Source organism: Leptonychotes weddellii, chromosome 10 (genome assembly GCF_054177405.1).
Source record: "Leptonychotes weddellii isolate Sample4059 chromosome 10, ASM5417740v2, whole genome shotgun sequence".
NCBI classification, from domain to species: domain Eukaryota; kingdom Metazoa; phylum Chordata; class Mammalia; order Carnivora; family Phocidae; genus Leptonychotes; species Leptonychotes weddellii.
The window spans coordinates 43,375,624-43,395,985 of NC_138378.1; the positions used below are offsets into that span (position 1 = coordinate 43,375,624).

The 20,362-nt window shown below is 45.7% G+C and overlaps 2 protein-coding genes and 1 pseudogene across 6 annotated transcripts in view; 1 reads left to right on the top strand and 2 right to left on the bottom strand.

Annotated features, from left to right (window-relative positions):
* The window catches only part of GINS1 (GINS complex subunit 1), a 20,581-nt gene extending 18,528 nt beyond the window's left edge, over positions 1 to 2,053 (top strand). For both annotated transcript variants that reach the window (XM_081833295.1, XM_081833297.1), the window contains exon 7: positions 1,514 to 2,053. In XM_081833295.1, coding sequence (XP_081689421.1) covers positions 1,514 to 1,582 — 69 coding nt within the window. In that variant the 3' untranslated portion in view covers positions 1,583 to 2,053. The remainder of the gene's footprint in view (positions 1 to 1,513) is intronic.
* A 380-nt stretch (positions 2,054 to 2,433) lies between these two features.
* LOC145723861 (PRELI domain containing protein 3B pseudogene) lies at positions 2,434 to 5,352 on the bottom strand (annotated as a pseudogene).
* Positions 5,353 to 5,470: 118 nt separating this feature from the next.
* Positions 5,471 to 20,362, bottom strand: part of NINL (ninein like) — a 132,178-nt gene continuing 117,286 nt past the window's right edge. For 3 of the 4 annotated variants that reach the window (XM_081833289.1, XM_081833288.1, XM_081833286.1), the window contains 3 exons: positions 16,731 to 16,940; positions 14,607 to 14,720; positions 5,471 to 11,302 (listed from right to left, as the gene is read on the bottom strand). In XM_081833289.1, the coding sequence (XP_081689415.1) occupies positions 11,111 to 11,302; positions 14,607 to 14,720; positions 16,731 to 16,940 (516 nt within the window). In that variant the 3' untranslated portion in view covers positions 5,471 to 11,110. The remainder of the gene's footprint in view (positions 11,303 to 14,606; positions 14,721 to 16,730; positions 16,941 to 20,362) is intronic. The other variant, XM_081833287.1, reaches the window with a different exon arrangement.

Sequence of the window (20,362 nt, forward strand, 5' to 3'; positions counted from 1 at the left end):
GGTTCAATATCATTTTATTTTATACTACATAACTTTCATCTTACATTTCTATTTGTTTTGGCAGGAGCAGAATTCATGATGGCTTTGTATCACTTAATACCAATATCTTTTCTAATTCAGTGGTGTTTTGTTTACAGTACTATAAAGACAATATTAAATTAATGTATCTACAACAGTCTACCTGTTTTCCACTTATGTGTTTTTTTAATTCTAATATTCAGTTGTGACCAATTGAATATTTATAACTGGTATTTGTCACTTAGTGGAAAATATTATATATGTTTTAAAAAGAGAAAATTCAGGAAAATAAAGCATAATTATCCTTATAATTAAGCTTTTTTTTTATTCTTATGTTAATCCCCAGCATTTTTTTTTAAACCATAGATTTCTTTATACTTGTCCATATGGCAAGCATGATTGTATTTGTCCAGAAATCAGAAACTCCTCTCCCTTTGTAGTAGGAATTGGAATAACTTAAACAAACAACTCAACATTTTTTTCCCCTTTTTTTACATTTTACATTCTTAAGGCATTTAAAAAATTCATTTAACAAGTTAGACAGCAGGGTGTCTTCCTGACTGGTCGGGAGGGATTCATTTGGTCATGGGCCCCTGGATAGGCCCGCAAGCTGGTGAGGAAGGCCCATCAGGTGTGCAGGGCTGTGGAAGCACAGCCCGCTCCCCCAAACTAGTGTGATAATCCCTCGTTATTATCGTAATATCGTTATTATCGTAATAATCCTGCGGTTATTTTCTAAGATGATTTGCTCTGAACTTCCTAACATAGCGTTTTTAGTTTTTACCCAAGTAGGTCTGTCTTTTGAGATTTCTTTGGTCCTCTGTGAGCCTGGGAAGTTTTCCTGCCTTGCTGCCTGCACCTCCCCACCCCAGACTTCAGTAAACACTCCATTTTAAGACAGGGAGACTCCTTTCGGCCTCAGAACGAGAGTGGTTTCCTCTCGGAGGACACTCAGGGTGAGCCTTAGCTGGGTCCCAGTGTCTTCACACACGTGTGAACAGCACCCACACTGCAGATTACAGATACTTTTAATCCTTGAAAAATTCAGGAGGAAAGAGGCCACTGCTGTTATGATAAGAATAAATGTTCAGACTCAATACTAGAGAAGCTTAATTGAGAAGATGCTCCTTTCGGTGGTCTTCCCGACAGGCTGTCGTCCCACTTGTGGTCCACTGCTGCAGAATCCCACCCCTGGGTTTTCTGTGCGTAAATCCCAAAGTGCAGACACCGAGCAGAATTCCTGCTGGAATGCAGAAGTCTTCAGTTAAGTTTAACTGAAGCAAACTATGAATTTATTTATAAAAATCAGAATTCAGTACAGTTTTAAGTGGCTTCAATTTCAGTTGACTAAAATAGCAAATGTACTTAAGTTTAGCTTTTAGCTACTTAGCTGCTTGAAAAGTATGTAATCGGTTGCTGCTTTTTAATGATGCAAAATGTAACTTTAAATTCTTTTCCAATTGTTTATCTTCCTCTCTCCCCCATTTCCCCTCAGCACTTCTTGCCCCGGTGGAAGTGTGAGCAGCTGGTTAGACAGGGCGTTCTGGAGCACGTGCTGTCCTGACGTTGTGCTGAGGTCCCGCCAGGCTGCCCTGTGGTACGAGGGAGGCCACACCACAGAAGAGTGTTACACGTCCTCTCCAGCCTCACCTCTTTGGTTTTAAAGGTCACAGACGTTCTTTACAATAACTAGGAGTATCTGGCTAAGGAGTGGGTTTGTTTTTCTTTTGTACAGGATTCATCCTCCTCTTTGTAATAAACTGTAAGCTGTTATCTATAATTACAACATGCCTACAGTTACTACAGTGATTTTTTTGACAATGTTTTTTTTAATGAAAGTAAACATTTGTTAACATTCGATTTTCTTTTTTCCCCCCGGTAACGACTATTTTTTCAGTGAACATTTCCAGCCCATGGTATAGCATACTGTCTTATTAAAGTACAAATCCAAGGAAGGTAATACCTTTCCTAAGTTACAAAACTTTGGCAAATTAATACAGTACTCTTTAATATAATAAAATCCTTTTTTGTTGTTGCCGGGGTCATGTGTTACTTTAGTGATAATTTTCACTCCAAAAATGTCATTTAAGTACCCAAACACTGTGCTTTGTAATGGTGCCTTATAGCAGAACAAGTTATTTTATACAAATTAATGTCTTTTAAAACTATGTAATTTCTCCTTTTATTTATTTATTTATTTATTTGGAGGGGGAGGGGAGGGGAGGAGCAGGAGAGGGAGAGAGAGATAATCTCTCCACATTGTATTTGTCCAGAAACCAGATAATCTCTCCAGCGCGGAGCCTGACATGAGGCTTGAACTCTCGACCCTGGGATCCTGACCTGAACTGAAATCAAGAGTTGGACACTTAACTGAGCCAGCCAGGTGCCCCTGTAATTTCTCCTTTTAAAGAGCATTCCCTCAGGGGCTCCTGGCTGGCTCAGTTGGAAGAGCATGTAACTCATGATCTCAGGGTTGTGAGTTGGAGCCTCACATTGGGTATAGAAGTTAAACTGAAATAAAACTTAAAAAAAAAAAAAATAAAGAGCATTCCCTCATACAAGTTTGTGAAGTTTACCACAGCAGGGTAATTGTATGTGTTCAGGTGGCTCTGCTTTGGAAGAATTCCAATGCATGACAAGTTTTAAAATTCTACCTTAAAGGAGATTATTATGCCAATATGATTTCCAAGTACTTTTCAAAAATTATGAAATTTTTGCATAAATACTGGAATCCTCAAAATTAGGTGGTCATTTCAAACACTACTACTTTCAGATGGTCCCTTTTATTTAGAAACCCTGTACCTCTTTGGTTTAATGAAAAGTCATATAGCTTTTCTTTAGCTTATTTAAAAAGAAACTCTGCCTAAAATATAGTTGTTTTTTTAAAGATTTATTTATTTCAGAGAGAGAGCCAGTGAGTGTGGGGGAGGGGAGGGGCAGAGGTAGAATCGCAAGCAGACTCCCCACTGAGTGGGAGCCCAACGGGGAGCTCAAGCCCACAACCCTGAGATCATGACCTGAGCCAAGATCAAGAGTCAGACACTTAACTGACTGAGCTACCCAGGTGCCCCTCAGCATTTAATTTTTGTATTAACCATTCCATTGCTTCTCAGCCCAGTATTATTAGCAGTCGAAGATACTGTACTTGCCATCAGTCCTTCAAGGTAACTGCTTAGACTGACTCCTTTCACAATAATTATTTCTTGAGTCAAAACGGTTTTTTCTGTGTCCTGAGGATGTGGTTTTTATGTGAGTTTCAACTACTGAAACTGTATTTATAAATAAAATATTAGTAGATTCAAGTTCCATTGTTTTCTCTGTAGGATCAAGTACAGAGTGTTCTTGCACCTGTGTTTTAGTTCTTGCTGCATCCAATAAGAGATTTCACAAAGGAAGGCAGTCCTGTCTGTGCTGAGAAGTGTACCGCTGTGCAACTTTCCAGGGGGATCTATAAGTCTATCCAATCAATCAACTCCAACCACACTTGGAGGGTTTAGGTATTTCTGCATTGCAGCTCTTGTAACAGTTTCCCATGGGTGGTCAAAGATGCTCTCTGAAGTCCAGATCTTCATGGTGCTCGCAGCCAGCCTGATGTCTATGCAGCGCTGGGGGAAAAGGCGGCCAAAAAGTCACACTTGACCCCACCCCATCCCCAGCCGCCCTGCTGCCATTTGAATTTCTTTTAAATAATCTCTTGCTGCATAGTGAGAAGGTTGGTCTCTGCATCTTGTGTTGTTTCTGGTGGTGTGTCTTGGGCAAGCCCAGAAGCTGGGTTTCTGGGATACACATTTCCAAATCACACGGGCAGGTGGAAATGATGGTCTGTCCAGATTTTCAGTGTATGTAACGTTTAATGACAGTAATTTATCATCTGGCTGTTTGGGAAGGCAGAAAGGAAGAATACTGGATTTTGCCTATTTCCAACAGCAATTGATCTGGCTCTTGCCTGCCTGTGAGCTTGGGGGGAACGAGCCAGTATCACCACTTGGGAGAGGGGACTAGAAACTGGGGCTAGAACAGGAACTTTGTGCAGTTTCCCCCCAGATTCACAATGACTGAAAAGACACATGAAGCTGGTCAGTAAAGCGGAGGGCACCCTGTGTTGTCTGATGAACTCTGGATGGTACGGGCTGGAGAGGCACAGAGCACTCTTGCCTGGTGGGCAGTGGCCTTTCCCCACCAGTCCCTTCCACGACCGCTACAGTAATCTGTAAGAAGCATTCAAATTTAAAAGTCCAGATAAGCCCACGACCTGGCACATATTAAGTGTGCAGTTTCATTTTTACATAGGGGAAATGTTTCTGGCCAAAATTATATTCAAGAAATCAAGTTATAGAAAAACTTCACTTGGGATGTGGATCTGTATGTTTTCATACCTACTTTGATCCGAAGACTGCCCTTTACAGATTATTTTCATTATTGGAAAAAATTTCTCGATAGTTTTTGTAGCCAGATCAGATTTTCATCTAAATCTCTGCAGATAAACAATAAGGATAATTTCCCTAGCGAATGGGATGGATGATGTTGATACTTTAACTGTGGGTCTGTAGTCACCTCCCTCGTTCTACGTCCAGAGCACACGAAAGCATGCAGCCAGGTGAGGCCTGCGGTCCACGTGAGTCCCCTGTGAGGATGAGCGCCTGTGAAGGATATTGCTGTGTTGCCAGCCCACCGGCATTCCCAAACTTACATTATATGATATACTTTTGTATTTAATTTCCCAAATAAAATAATAAGTATATTCCTTATTTGAGATGAATAGCTGGAAATCTGAGATTTTGGTTGTTGTATTGACTTATACTGATTGCCTATTTAGAATTGTGGTTAGAATTTTAAACATGTTTTTTCTTATGATGGTAATATATATGCAGTTAGAAAAAAACAATGTAGGAAGTAAAGGTAAGTGCCCCCTTCCCACCACCAGTGTGCTCACTGCTAACTGATCATACACAAAATCCAATCACATTTCTTTCTAAGTGGTTTCCCAGTTATTTTCTAGATTTTGTTCCTAATGTGAATGCAGTCTTTTTTCTATTGTATTTCCTAACTAGCTTTGGCTGATACATGTAAAGAGCTACAAATCATGATGACTTGGCCATATTCTAATATTTATATAACCTCATTGTTTCATTTTGATTTTGCTGACCATGTGAACACACACAGAAAAGGTGGGTGTCTGCAAGCCAAGGGGAGAGGTCCTTGAAAAAACAAGAACAGCCTGAGTTCCAGCCTCCAGGATTGCAAGAAAATAAATTTCTGTTCCAGCCACCCAGTCTGTGATTTTGTTATGGCAGCCCTAGCAAACCAATACAGACTGTTAAATACTTTTTCTTAAAAATCTAATTCCCTGTTGATGGACACTAAATTGTTTCCAGCCTTTTGCTACTACAGACAAAGCTAATGTGAGTAACCTGGTACATATATCATTTTATACATAATGCAACTTTATAAATAGGATAATTACAATTTTTATTGTTCTTGCCAAAATACATAGGAATTATAATAATTTGCATTACCATCAGAAATGAATGATAGTAACTATGTCCTCCCCCCCTCCATCCTTGCTAATAGTGCGTTCTTTCCAGTTTTTGGCTATTAACAAAAAAAATATGCCAGGAACATCTGCATACAAGTCTTTAATGGACATATATTTTCTTTTGGGCAAATGACTAGGAGTAGAAGTTACATATATGTTTAACATTTTTAAAAGATTTTTTAAAAATTTATTTGAGAGAGCACAAGCAGAGGCAAGGGGCAGAGTGAGAGGGAGAAGCAGACTTCCCACAGGGAGCTCAATGTGGGGCTTGATCCCAGGACACCCAGATCATGACCTGAGCTGAAGGCAGACACTTAACCAACTGAGCCACCCAGGCATCCCTATATATGTTTAACTTTTTAAGAAACTGCTAAACTGTCTTCCAAGGTGGTTGTGCATTTTGAATTCACACCAGCAACGTATGAGTTCTTGTTCTTCCACATCCTAGCTAACACTTGGTATTGGTTAGTCTTTTTAATTTTAGCCATTCTACTAGTGTGTCATGTGTAACGCCATCTTGTTGAGGTTTTAATTTGCATTTCCCTAATGACTAATGATGTTGACTATCTTTACATGTGATTATTTGGAATCTATCTTTGGTGAATTTTCCAAAAGTATGTCCTTTTAAAAGAAATCTGTGTTGTTTTCTTAAGAGTTTTGAGAGTTCTTTATATATTCTGCATATAAGTCCTGTATGAGATGTACGCTTTGCAAATATTATTTCCCAGTTTCTGGCTTGTCTTTTCATTTAACAGTATATTTTGAAGAGCAAACATTTTAGTTTTGATAAAAATCTGACGTATTCATTTGTTCTTTTATGCTTTTTTTTTTTTAAAGATTTTATTTATTTATTTGAGAGAGAGAGAATGAGAGACAGAGAGCACGAGAGGGAAGAGGGTCAGAGGGAGAAGGAGACTCCCCGCCGAGCAGGGAGCCCGATGTGGGACTCGATCCCGGGACTCCAGGATCATGACCTGAGCCGAAGGCAGTCGCTTAACCAACTGAGCCACCCAGGCGCCCCTTCTTTTATGCTTTTGGTGTCATATCTAAAAAATCTTGTCCCAGCCCAAGGTAACAAGGATTTTTTCCTTTATCTAGAAGTATTATAGTTTTAGGCTTACCCTTAGCTCTAGGATCCACTTTGAGTTAATTTTCACATATGGTACAAGGTATGGACCCAAGGTTACTTTGGGCAGGGGAAAGTGGAAGCATGTGGCCATCCTCTTCTAGCACCACTTGTTGAAAAGGCTATCCTTTCTCCACTGTAAACAACAACAAAATGTATACGTGTGGGCTTATTTTGTTCTAACGATCTATTTTTCTATACTGACACCAATACCCATGCTATTTTTATGTAGTGTATGTAACTCTTATAATAATTCCTCAAATAGTGTTAATGGTCCAAATTTCTTCTTTTTCGTATTTGTCTTAGGTATGTGAAGTCTTTTGCTTTTCATATGAAATTTAGGATCAATTTCTGCCAAAATCAAACCTATTATTGTAATTGAGACTGCACTAGATCTGTGTATCAATTTGGGGAGAACTGACATCTTAACAATATTGAAGATATTCTGGCCCATAAACAAAGTTCATCCTCCCATTTATAAATCAATCAATCTTAAAAAAAAAGTTTCAGGGGCACCTGGGTGGCTCAGTTGGTTAAGCATCTGCCTTTGGCTCAGGTCATGATCTCAGGGTCCTGGGATTGAGCCATGCACTGGGCTCTCTGCTCAGCGGGGAGTCTGCTTCTCCCTCTTCCTCCTGTGCTCTTTCCCTCTCCCACTGTCTCTCAAATAAATAAATAAATAAATAAATAAAATCCTTAAAAAAAAATTGTCTACATCTATGGTCATGTTTTCGGTGAATAGAGTTTTACTCCTTTCTTTCCAACCTGGATGCCTTGTCTTTCTCTTTCTTGCCTGACTGCACTGGTTAGAACCTCCAGGAGAGTACTAGATAAAAGTGGTGAGAAATCCGCATCTTGTGTCTGATCTTAGGAGGAAAGCATTCCATCTTTTATATTAACTATAACTTCAGCTGAGTTTTTTGTAGATGCCCATTATCAGGTTAAGGAAACCCCTTTCTATTTCTAGTTCCCTGTGAGTTTCTATCAGGAACAGATGTTGGGTTTTGTCATATCCACTTTATGCATCTATTGAGATGATCATTTTTTTTGTCTTTTAATTTGTTAATATGGTGAATTTCAGTGGCTGATTGATTTTCCAATGTTAAACCAACTGTGCACTCCTAGCATAAGCCCCAATTGGTCATGATGCACTGATACTTTTTTGTTGGATTTGATTTGCTAAAATATTGTTGAGAATTTTTGCATCTGTGTTCATGATGGATATTGGTTTGTAGTATTCTTGTCATGTCAGAAGACCACGTAACCCTGTCAGAGAAAGAGTTGGGAAATACTAGCTCTTCAATTTTTTGGAAGAGTTTGTACAGACTTCGTATTATTAGTTCCTTCTTAAATGTTCAGTAGAATTCATGTTTAAAACATCTGGGCCTGGAGTTTCTTTGTGGGAAGGTTCAATTTCTTTTATATAGAGCTGCTTCTTCCTCCAGGATAAGCTTTGGTATTTTTTGTCCTCTGTATTTTGTCTAAGTTGTTGAAGTTATTGGCATAATGTTGTTCATAATATTGCCTTATGTTTTTTGTAGATTCTGCAGTGATGTCACCTCTCTGATTCCTGATATTGGTAAATTTTTTTTTCTCCTTTATCCCGATCATTCTGGCTAGAGGTTTATCAACTTTATCGATGTTATCAAAGAACCAACCTTTGGTTTCATTGGCTTTTTTTTTTTTTTTTCCTGTTTTCTATCGCAGGAGTCAACAAACTTTTTTTAGACTTTGTGGGCCACACGGTTTCTGATGCTGAGCACAAAAGCAGGCGTAGTTTGCTGTGCCAATCAAACTATTTACAAAACAGGCCCCAGGGCTAGGCTTAATTCCTAGCATGAGGGTTCCTGTTCTTCTATTCCTTGACTTCTACTATGATCTTCATTTTTTCCTTTCTTCTACTTACTTTGGGTTTCATTTGCTCTTGTTTTTCTAGTTATTTAAGGTGGAAGCTCAGGTCATTGATTTGAGACCTTTTTTCTAATACAGGAATTTAGCGCTATGAATCTTCCCCTAAGTAATGCTTTAGCTCCACCCCAAAATTTGGCATACTGTATTTTCATTTTTATTCAATTCAAAATATTTTTTAATTTCTCCTCTGATGGTGCATGGGTTATTTAACAGTGTATTATTGTTTCCAAATTTTGGGGATTTCCCAAATAATCATTCTGGTCTCGATTCCTAATTTAATTCCTTTGTGGTCAGAGAATATACTTTGTATGACTTAAATACTTTCGATTTTTTTGCGGCTTTTTCCAAGTTCCCAGATTATGATCTTTTTCTTTTTAAAGATTCTATTTACTTGACAGAGAGAGACACAGTGAGAGAGGGAACACAAGCAGGGGGAGGGGGAGACGGAGAAACAGGCCTCCCGGTGAGCAGGGAGCCTGATGTGGGGATCGATCCCAGGACCCCGGAATCACGACTCAAGCCGAAGGCAGACGCTCAACGACCGAGCCACCCAGGCGCCCCCCCCTTTCTTTTTTTTTTAAGATTTTATTTGACAGAGAGAGAGACAGCGAGAGAGGGAACACAAGCAGGGCGAGTGGGAGAGGGAGAAGCAGGCTTCCCGCGGAGCAGGGAGCCCGATGTGGGGCTCGATCCCAGAACGCTGGGATCATGACCTGAGCCGAGGGCAGACACTCAACAACTGAGCCACCCAGGCGCCCCGAATATGGTCTATCTTGGTAAATGTTCAGGTGCACTTCAGCTGTTGTTGGGTTCTATAAATGTCAGTTGTTTGGTAGTGTTGTTCAGGACTACTAGATCCAATCTCCTTATTACTCTAGTCCCAGCCAGAAGCCCACAGTGAACGAAGAAGTGTGCCCTTTGATGAGTTTTGACAAACGTACACAACCATGTAACCTAAATTTTATTGAGACTGTTTTAATAACTAGTAGAACTAGTTCGCAGTCATTGCTCTTCTTTTTTCAGTTTTCCCTATTATTCACTTATCTTGCTGTACATGTAAACTTTAGACCTGACTCTGGGACAAGGGGTCAACTGGGGCAGGGAACACCCACTTGTATTTTTATTGGGGCTATATTACATTAATCAGTTAATTGAGAAGAACCAACTTTATGCTGTTGAATCTCCTATCCAAGAACTGATCTTTCCATCTATTCCAGTCTTTTTTTTAGGTGGCTCCATGCCCAACGTGGGGCTTGAATTCACAACCCCTAAATCAAGAGTTGTATGCTTTACTGACTGAGCCAGCCAGGCGCCCCTATTCCAGTCTTTTGTGTCTTTCCATAGTGCTTTAAGGTTGTTCTTATATAAGCACATATAGTAAATGTACAGACAGAAGGGGATGGAGTGCAGCAGCTTCAGGGTAGTGTCTGCCTCCAGGAAGGGGAAGGAGGTTGAGAGCAACAGAACAGGGTCTACACCTCTATCTAATACATCTAATTGATGGGCACAGGAGTGTTTCTCATAAAACTGTTTTTCTATTTGTTTGAAATATTTAATTAAAAAAAAAACTTAGGGGCGCCTAGGTGACTCAGTCATTTAAGCGTCTGCCTTCAGCTCAGATCATTGATGGTCCCAGGGTCCTGGGATTGAGCCCTGTGCTGGGCTCCCTGCTTAGTGGGGAGCCTGCGTCTCCCTCTCCCTCTGCTGCTCCCCCCTGCTTGTGCTCTGTCAAATAAATAAAATCTTAAAAAAAAAAAAAAGTTAAACCTAGAAGTTAAAACAATTTTAATAGAAAAGAGTTTTTGTAAATATAGTGACTCTTCATAGTACAGTACTTTATTCTCATAAACCAAATGACCATACTTATATATATTTTGGATATAAAACTATAGTTCTTTTTTCTTTACATATAATACATTTTCCAGTGTGATGACATTTCATTGAGGAAAAGATTGCATTCGCAATAAATACTATCATCCCTGAGTCCACAGACTTAAAATAAGCACTCCCCAGACATCTTCCTGTGGTGGAGCAGGGCTGACAGGCACAGCGAGTAGTCTTTCTAGAATGTCTGTATAGACCCATACTGAGAATGCTAATGATCTGAACCCAAAGCAGTAACAGTGAAAGGGTGAAACTGTCCAGAGCACTTATTTTTCATTTTACTCTCTGCAGCCAAGGTCAAAAGTACAACACTGAAATTGATTTTACCATTTTCTTTTAGTCTTTCTTCACTGAAAGCCGCCATAATCTGTTTCACCCATTGGTAGCAAAACTGGGAATTTTACCTAGAGAAATTACCCAGGACCACTAATAAAAATGTCGTCTTTTCCAGCATGTCTATTTTCTGAGCATCTGGCACAACAGACATTTTTAAATGTGTGTGAGGTGAACAAAGAAGAATCAGAAACCTCCTATGCCCGGGCCATGGCCAATGAACCCTAGAAAATTATGGCACCACGGTGGCTTAATTTTAAAAGATGTTCTTTCGAAATGAATTCCAGGAAAACAAGCAGCCTTCACACAGAGAGGGAAGCTGAAGCGATCTTACTGAGGAGTCTGTTGAGAGCTCTAACTTTTTCTTCCAAGATGCGGTTTTTCTTCTCGGCACCTCGCAGCTTCTCTTCGGTGACCTGAAATGCCTTCGTCAGGTGAGCATTTTCCACATAGAGTTCCTTGAGCAGCAAATCAGACTTTGTGTTCTTTTCAAACTAGAGAGGAAAGAGAACCACACTTTCCTGTGACTCTCGTGCACAAATGCTGCATTACAGCTTGGCCCTCCCACCCTTTCATGTGTTCAGACCACAGATTCGGGGCTCTTACACATCTGAGACAAACCCTGGGTGGAATGACAATTTTTGTTACCCTGGCATGAAAGAGGAAATTGAGAAGCTGATGAATTATGTGGTAGAGAAAACTGAAGTCGAGTTTGTGAGAGTAGATTTTACCATGAAATGAAGATATAAAAAGACTACAATCACCAACCTCAACAAGGACGATCCAGCATAATGGAAAACATGTCATTCTGGTTCATTTCCGTGTGCTCTGCTGACCCACCGTGTCACCCAGGACTTACCTCAGCACCGCGTCCACCCTCGAAGCCCTGGGTGCATGGGCTGTGTCACCACACACCTCAGCCACAGCAATGGGGACACAAGGCCACTCTAGCTACAAAGGCACAGGGGGCCTGGCCTTGGGCTTTGAAAGTCAAAACTGCATTCATTCACTGAACAAGTAGTGCCAGGGCCTCATAAGGGCCCTGCTCTCAGGAGTCCGTACTCTGATGGAAGCAGGCAGGCCAGAAACAAACATGTGGTGTGGAGGCATGACAAGTGCTAAGAGAAAACCGTGTGAAACCAAACCCAACTCTGCCCGCCCGATGCGCAGAGACCTTGACCGTGGCTGCAGAGAGTAAAATGAAAAATAAGTGCAGTCCAAATGGAGTGCGTGGCGAGGAAAGGAGAGAGACGGGAGGGCAAGACTGGAATCTGTCTCCCCCAAGGAGAGGAGTCAGACATGTTTACAGGCAAACAAAAAAGGTCAGGGTGAAAAGTTATAGCTGCATTTGGCAGTCCTATTAACTCTCTGGTTACTGGTTTCACGGGGAGGGGACAGGCAGCTGAGGAGGGAGTTCCTACGTTTGTTGGGGTGAACAGGGAAGGCTTCTCTGTTGACACGTGAACAGAAATCTGAATAAGGCAGGGAGAGTGCTGAGGCTGTCCGGGCGTGCGTTCCAGGCAAAGGGAGGAGCAGGTGCAAAGGCCTGGACGTCTTTGGGGGTGGCAGGAATGGCCAGAGGCCTGTGGCTGGGGGGGCACAGCGGTGGGAGGCCCACTGGGAGGTGGTTAGAGCTGCCACACTGACTGCGCAGGCACTGAGGGGAGGGGGCTAGAGCCTGCAGAGCCTTGGAGGCCCCTAGAGGAACTCTGCCTTGTACTCTGAAGGCTGTGGCAGGCTTGGAGGGGAGAGGGGCCAGCACCTCAGTCACACTGGGAAAGCGCTGCTGCCACTCCCGTGCTGAGAACAGAGCACAGGAGGAAACAAGGACACCGCAGGGCTCAGAGGATGAAGGTGGGAGTGCTGGCAGGTGGGGCGAGAAGAGGCTGAGCTGACAGGCTCACTGGGGACACAGTGGGGGCATCCATCACAACCCCCCAAATCTGGACCTGAGCCAATGGCATTGGGGAACACAAGGGAGGGCAGGTGAGAGTGTGCAGACAATCCTTCACAGGTACTTCTGTAAAGAGGAGCAGAGGCAGGGCCAGGGCTCCCTAAGCTTTGGGTTCGGGGGCTGAGGGCCCCTGAGAAGGGAGGGGCTGGGCACGGTGGTACACGCGCAGACACAGGCGGCTGGTTCGCTTGGCCAGAGCACAAGCTAGTTCTGGGGGGGTGGGGGGGGGCATGGGGCTATGGACGGGACCTCACAAGGACAGGGGTGCAGGAGCCACAGGATTTCACCAGGACTGAGGATTTGCCAGACAAGAAGAAGCAAACTGAGGGTGCCTACAAGAGAATGACTGTAAGGTGAGGGGCAGGGGTCACTGAGAGTCTGTGACACTTGGCCAGGGAGTCCGTGGACGGCAGGGAGGAAGCTGCAAGGCCAGGAAGATGGTCAAGGAAGGGGGTGTGACTCCCCCCGGGACCTCCTACTTCCCAGGGAACAAGAGGTAGTGCAAATGTTTCATCCCATTTGGGCTTAGTTCAGGAACCCTCTAAACATACTTGATTACTGTAATAAAAATATTTCTACAGATTCTCCCAATTTCTTCCAGCTCTGAATAGAACTCTTCTAGGAGTAGCTGGTGTTTGGCTAAGCCTTTTCTCTGTGTCTCCTGCCTATTTCCAGCCTTGCCCCTGCCCCCCCGCCCCAGCACCCTCTGTGCTGGCTGCTCAGCTGCCTGTTCTTACCAGTGGACTGTACTGGCTGAACTGGACTGTAAGCTTTCATCAGTCACAACAGCTCTGGCCTTTTTTTGGTCTTTGCTCCCTATAGCAGTCCAAATTTTTCCTTTCTCCCCCAGAGTGATTTATTTAAAAATATATAGATATCATGCTCTTGCTTAAAATCTTCTGGTGGCTTCTAACTGCAACTAAAATAAAAGCAAACTCCTGACCTTGAGGGAGTCCTGCCTACCCATCAGCTACAATAGACTCCCTGGAGGCCTGCTGACGTGCTGCGCTTGATCCCGTCTAAGGACACTGGCCTGCACTGCAACTCTGCCTGGATGCCCCTCCTCACTGGGGTTCTGGCATGTCCCCCAGAACACATGGAGACATGAGGGTACCTTATTATGGCTGTCCCATTGACTGGAGGTGCTACAGGCATTCAGCCCTACACTGCAAAGGAAAATCCCACCCAATGAGCACTTATCCCTTCCAAAAAGCCAACCTGGCCTCAGCTCGGGGGCACAGCCAGACCCTCTATGGCGGTCATTGGTGTCTGCCCCACCATGTCTGAAGAGAGTGATCTCCAACCATCCCCACCACTTCCCATCCACCACCATCTCTTCTTCTTCAGAGCGAGCATTTCTCACAACTTGAGGTCATTTCTCTTGTTATGGTCTATCTCCACCTCCAGAATGTAAGGCCCATGAGGGCCCATCTCAAGGTCTTCCCAGAACAATGAATGCCGGGATACATGACAGGTGCTCGGTAAATACCTGCCCAATGACTGAACAAATGAATGAACATCCTGAGATGTGAACACCTCTCAAATGTACCTTAAAACAATTCCCAAAACAAAATAAACACAATGTATACAAATATAATTTAGGGTACATATTTAACAAAATCAGTTTTTCTATTGATTGCTTTTAACTGTTCATCTTCTGAAAAAAATCTGTATATTCAGATTCTCAAAGTTTAGATGGAGCCCCAGGTTCAGTGGTTCCAAACGAACATGGGGCTCTCTCCGTGTTCTATGAGGACAGACTCACCCTGGAATAGTTACTTGAATACCATAGAAGGAAAAAGTTCAGAAAATACATGTGGCAATGACAGACACCCGTCACTGACCTGCTCTTTCAGCTCGGCCACTTTTTCTTGTAGGAGCATTTCCACATTCTTCAGAACCATTCCCACCTCTTCTACCTGTTCTTGGGTGTCTTTAAGCTCTTTTTCATGTTCTTCCTGCCACAAAAGGTTATGGGCCAATAGTTTACATTTCAAAAAGAATCGTTATCAGGCTTACTTACTTCAGAATGGAAATTAGCTAAAATGTACAAATCTGGGAGTGACTGGAGATAACCCTTCATCTGCAGAGAGAAACAAAGAATGTTCTACCACAAGCCAAAAGCTGACACCACTCTTTGTAGTTCAAGGACAATTAGTGGCCTGCTTTCCTGAGAATTGAATCATAAAAATGATTCCAAAGTGTGTTTCCCCAAATGTGTTACTGAATATTTCGAAAGGACTTCTGATTAAATTTCTTTGTGTTGTCAATATTCTATCATGGCCAAGCTTATCTCCTGCTTAACATTTTTGCACAAGGCTGAAAGATTATTCTTCAATAGAATTTATACTTCACAAACATTGAATCTTACCCCACCTTTCGAGTCTTGCTCTAATTTCTTCCTCATGGAGCCCCCCCACCCCATGACCTCGGGCTCCTACCTCCACACCCTCTCCCACCCAATGTTTCCTCATGAACGCACTGTGACATTTCAGGAGGGAGTTTTCTCAGCCTTTTAAACACTAACATAGGGTGCACACAGGCCAGACTATTCGAGCACGCCAGAAGTGCTAACTGGCAGATGCCCTACACTAATGCTCTGAGGTGGGGACCACTGGCCTCCGACATTTACAGATGAGAAAAATGAAGCGAAGAGAGGTTAAGTAGCTGGCCAAGCTCACTCAGCTGGGAGATGATGGAGCCTGAATCCCGACCTCTGCAGCCACAGTGTCCTGCTCCCGTTTAAGGCAGCAGCTCCGTTTCTAGGTCTCTAGATGCTTAGTGCAGTGCCTGGCGCACAGCCAGGGTCCCCATGTGTGTGCCATTCCACCCTGGCCTCTTGTCCCACCACCCTCCTCCTGCCTCCCTCTCATCCTCCTTAAACATGCCAAGTACAGGGGCGCCTGGGTGGCTCAGTCGTTAAGCATCTGCCTTCAGCTCAGGTCATGATCGCAGCATCCTGGGATCGAGTCCCGCATCAGGTTCCCTGCTCCGCGGGAAGCCTGCTTCTCCCTCTCCCACTCCCCCTGCTTGTGTTCCTGCTCTCGCTATCTCTCTCTGTCAAATAAATAAATAAAATCTTAAAAAAAAAAAAATATGCCAAGTACATACCCACCTCAGGGCCTCAGCATATGTTGCTCCTGCTACCTCTCAAGCACTCTCCCCAGGTAAGTGGAAGCCTTGCTCCCTCAACTCCTTCAGGTCTTGGCTCAAGTAACACATTGGGGAGAACTTCTCTGGCCCCCTATTTTAACTACAAAGCGTCCCGCTCCATAGCACTCATCAACTCACCACCATCTGACATGCTATCCTCATGACTCAGGTTTTCATTTCTCTCCCCCCATCCCACCACTAGAACGTAGGCTCCAGGAGGGCACAGGCTTTTGCCGTGTGTGTTCATTTCTATATCTCCGACACCTAGATCGGTGTGCACCCAATAAATGACTTCTGCAGTCCTTGCGTGCCTGTGGGTAGGTTTTTTTCATTCTGCAAAACGGTTTAAGATTCTTTTTACATCAGATGCATCATTTGGAAACTGGCTGTGTTCATGTAAAAATCCAGTTTCCGGCTTTCCTTTGAAATCAGGAGAACTCCCACAGGGCTCCATGGGTGGGACCGTCGCCCCCAGCTTCACTCATGGCCTCAGCATCACTGCACTTCCGGCCCCGGGCACAGCTCGAGCGTGTGGTCATGTGGCCTACCACAGATGCCCTCAGCCCCCCTGCTGGAGAGACCTTTCAGGTCAGCTGGCTCATCATTCCCTGAGTGGGTGGGTGCCGCCCCTCCCCGATCCATCTTTGGTGACGATAGAGTCCCGCACTGTTCAGAGTGAAAATAGGGATCCTGGGGCTGCTGTATGACCAGAACACTAAGAGCTGGGAGGGCAGTTTTTGGCCACGTGACCAGTGATGCAACCTCACCACCGCCATCACCATCAGCAGGGCCTCGGAGCCCTTGCCCCCACTCACCCACTGTGTTTCCAGCCGCCTCCCCTTCTCCTCCTGGAGAAGGCACTCCTTGTGGAGCCGCCGAGCCGCCTGCCGTTCCTCTTCCAGCAGCTGCTGCAGCTCGTCCACAAGGTCCCGAGGCACCAGCCACTGCATCCGCTCCTGCAGCCGATGAACCTCCTCGGAGTGCTGGGACTGTGTCAGCCTCAGCCCCAGGCTGGCTCTGTGCAGCTGCCCCGGGAGAGAAGGCCATGCCAGGGCTGGTGTGACTGCTGAGCGCTACAGGGTCATTACCAGACACACAAGACTCCGTGCCTACAGAGAGCCTACAACTGGAAGCGCACACAAGGCACCCACCCTCCTCTGGTCCCTCCATCTGCAGCTAAATGCAGGGCTCATGAAGAATGCATTCGTTTGAATTCTGACAGCCAAATTCCTGTGTGGCCAGAGCTTCTGCACAGAGACAGTCAGGAAGACTCGGGTCTGTATCCTCAAAGTGGTGATGCTGAGCTTCCCATTGCACCCAAGGGAGAATCGTGCTATATTCTGTCGGGTTTACCCTTCAGCAGACTTCAGAGAGTCCAAGTAACTACTGCAACCCACGCAGGCCATGCATGGTGATTTTCCTCAAAGCGGAGAGCTCACACTCCTGAGACAGCCGAGGCCAGGGCCACAGAAGGCAAAGGAGCACACGATGAAGGCGAAAGGGACCCTGCCAGCGAGTGCAGAAACACCCCAGCACCCTGCTCCCCAACGACAGAGGATGGCAAGATTTCACTGGAGTTGTGTGGGACCATTAGTACTGAACTGTGCGTAACGTGGCCAATCCTTTTATTAAACACCATTTAAATCACTTTGATTCTGGAGGCTTCACCTAGAATACCCAGAATTTCCTTGGCACCCTAACTGGCCATGTCAGCCCTCACACACCTCTGAGGCCCCACAGATGGGAGAGGGAAGTGGCTCCATCAAAGGTCACACTTAGGGCAAGACTGAGGTGGGGTCAGAGAGATGGGGAGGGTGGCAGCTATGGCAACTCAAGGGCAAGAGCAAGGTTGCAGACCTCAGGTCACTGTGTCCCCTTGTGTCTCTGAGGGGCCGTCTCGGGGGGCCACGTCATTACTGTAACGTGTGGCTATTCTTAGGACAGGGGTCATCCCAGAGAAACACACCCACAGTTTCCAGAATAGCTACCATGCTCTTTCGGGAGAGTGCAATATAATGATTTATAAGATCACATGACCAAAATACATTTCTCAGAGATACCTGATCCTGAAAATGCTTCAGAGGCAGAGAGTTGAAATAGGTGTCTTGTTATTAATGAAGGTGATTTTTGGATAGCACCCGAGGGGGGCGGGGGAGCTGGCTGCCAGGAGGGCCAACCACAGGCTTAAGGGTTGGAATTTTTAGTCCCACCCCCACCTCCCTAGAGGGAAGAGGGGCTGGAGGTTGAAACAGCCAATGGCCAATGACTTGGTCAATCACAATTGCGTAATGAAGCCTCCAGAAAAACCCGAGGGCAGGCATCTGGTCCCTTTTCGGGAGATCTTCCATGCTTGGGGAATCAGAACACTTCCATGTGCCACCAGGCAGGGCTCAGGCTCCATAAGGACAGATGTTTGGGACCTTACCCTATGTATCCTCTTCCTCTGGCTATTGATTGGTTTCCTTTATCATATCCTTTAATGAACTGGTAAGTGTTAGGTGTCTCCCTGAGTTCTGTGACCACGCTAGCAAATTAGTCAAACCTCAGGAGGAGGTGGTTGAAACCTCCAATCTGTAGCTGGCTGGTCAGAAGGTAACAGGTAACAGCCTGGGCCTGGGGCTGGCCTCTGAGGTGGGGCTGGGGGTGGGCAGTCTTGTAGGACTAAACCCTTCACCTGTGGGGTCTGATGCTGTCTCCAGGCATAGTGTCATAACAGAACTGAATTCTCAGACACCCTGCTGGTGTCTGATAATTGTGTGCTGTGTCTGGGGAGCCCCCTACACAATGTTGGAATCAGGTCTGGAAACCCTGAGAGAGAGGAACAGAGAGGGGAGAACCAGTTCGAAAACACAACCCTACAAATGTAGCCTCCTCCTGACTTTCATGCTTCAGTGATCCTGCAAACACCCAAGCCAGAAGCTGAGCCCCAGCCCAGGCCCTAGTGACACCATGTCAGAGTGCCCACCCATCCCAAAGGTGCTCCTGCTCTCTAACAGCACTCCCCAACGCCCTGATGCTGCTCTTTCTTAAAATACTCTGTCCCCATGCCCCTCGCGGACACCCACTACAGCCACCCCTCTGCTCTGAACCCTGGGGCCGGGTACAAGCTCCTGCGCGAAGGCCACTGTCTGACCCAGCGTGAGGTCTCTGTGTCTGTGGCCCTACCCTGCAGCTCTCTGTGCAGGGCAAGCAGCCCGTAACACCCCCCGCCCCTCCCCCTGCTGTCTCCTGAGCCCCCTCATCTCCCTCCTCGTGGAAGTGAGACTCCGGGTGGAGCCCGGACCAGCTCTGGAGACCCCACCTCCACTATCACATAACAAGGAGAAAGATGTCTCCAGAGAGCACTGGGGCCGCCAACAGCCAGGAAATGAGGGTGGCTGTGTTCTGGGAGCTAGGGCATGGCAGTGAGCTGCCTTGGCCATCAGCTCTGCCCACCTGTGCTCGCAGGCTCTCTTCCTGCCCCTTGAGGAATGGGGGCTCTGCCCTCTTTGTGTTGAGAGGTGAGGACTGTGTCCTCCCCCATGGAGAGGTGGGCTCTGTGCCCTCCCCCTGAACCCAGGCTGGATCAATAGAATGTGGGGAATAATGTTCTGGAACGCCATGGCGCAGTCCTGAGGGGCCTGGGAGCTGTATGTGCTCCTCTGAGGGCGCCTGGTCGCCTCTACTATCAGAGCTTCCCTGCTGCTGCTGCACTCAGAGAACCCCATGCCACTGAGAGGCCACGTGTGGGGGCTCCAGCTGACAGCACCCTGGGCCCCCAGGCACCCGCCAGCCCCACGTCCCAGCCCTGCGAGCCCAGAGCTCCCACACAGCGATCAGCTGTGCCTTCCGATGATGCCTGCCCCAACCCCACCGCACTGCAACGGCCCCCCCGAGACATCAAGTGAAGAGAGCCCACAGACCGTGAAGGAGAATGGTAAACAGTGCTACAAGCTGCCAGGTTTGGGGGTGGCACCAAGCCAAGATTCCCAGGGGCGTGTGATGCGTGCAGCATTCTGCTCCCCCACACCCCACTCGGAGCTGCACAAAGTCCTCTGCCAGGCCCTCTAGATGCTCCCCCCCAAGCTGCTCTACCTCCAGGCCCTCCTCCTCAGAACCACCCCCAAGTGTGCCAGTGACAACCCTGGCCCCTCCCTCAGGGCTCCACGCCACCCTTACCACGGCCTCCCCTTACTTCCCTCATGAGAACTTTCATTGTGGTTTTGGGGTCCTCTTCTGAACCACGAAGAAGGGGAAACCAGCTCATATCACAGAGGGACTGCCTAAGTAAGGAATCTTCTGCCCATGGCAGTGGCTGCCTCCTAGCCTCCAAGGGCTCAAAACTGGGCAAGGCAACTTCTCAAGGTTCCTTTCAGACTTAAAGACAGAGAAGGGATCCCCCAAATGCTCAGAAGGACCTCTGGGACAGTGCTTGTTTGCAGTGGGAAGGTGAGAGCCCACAGAGCCC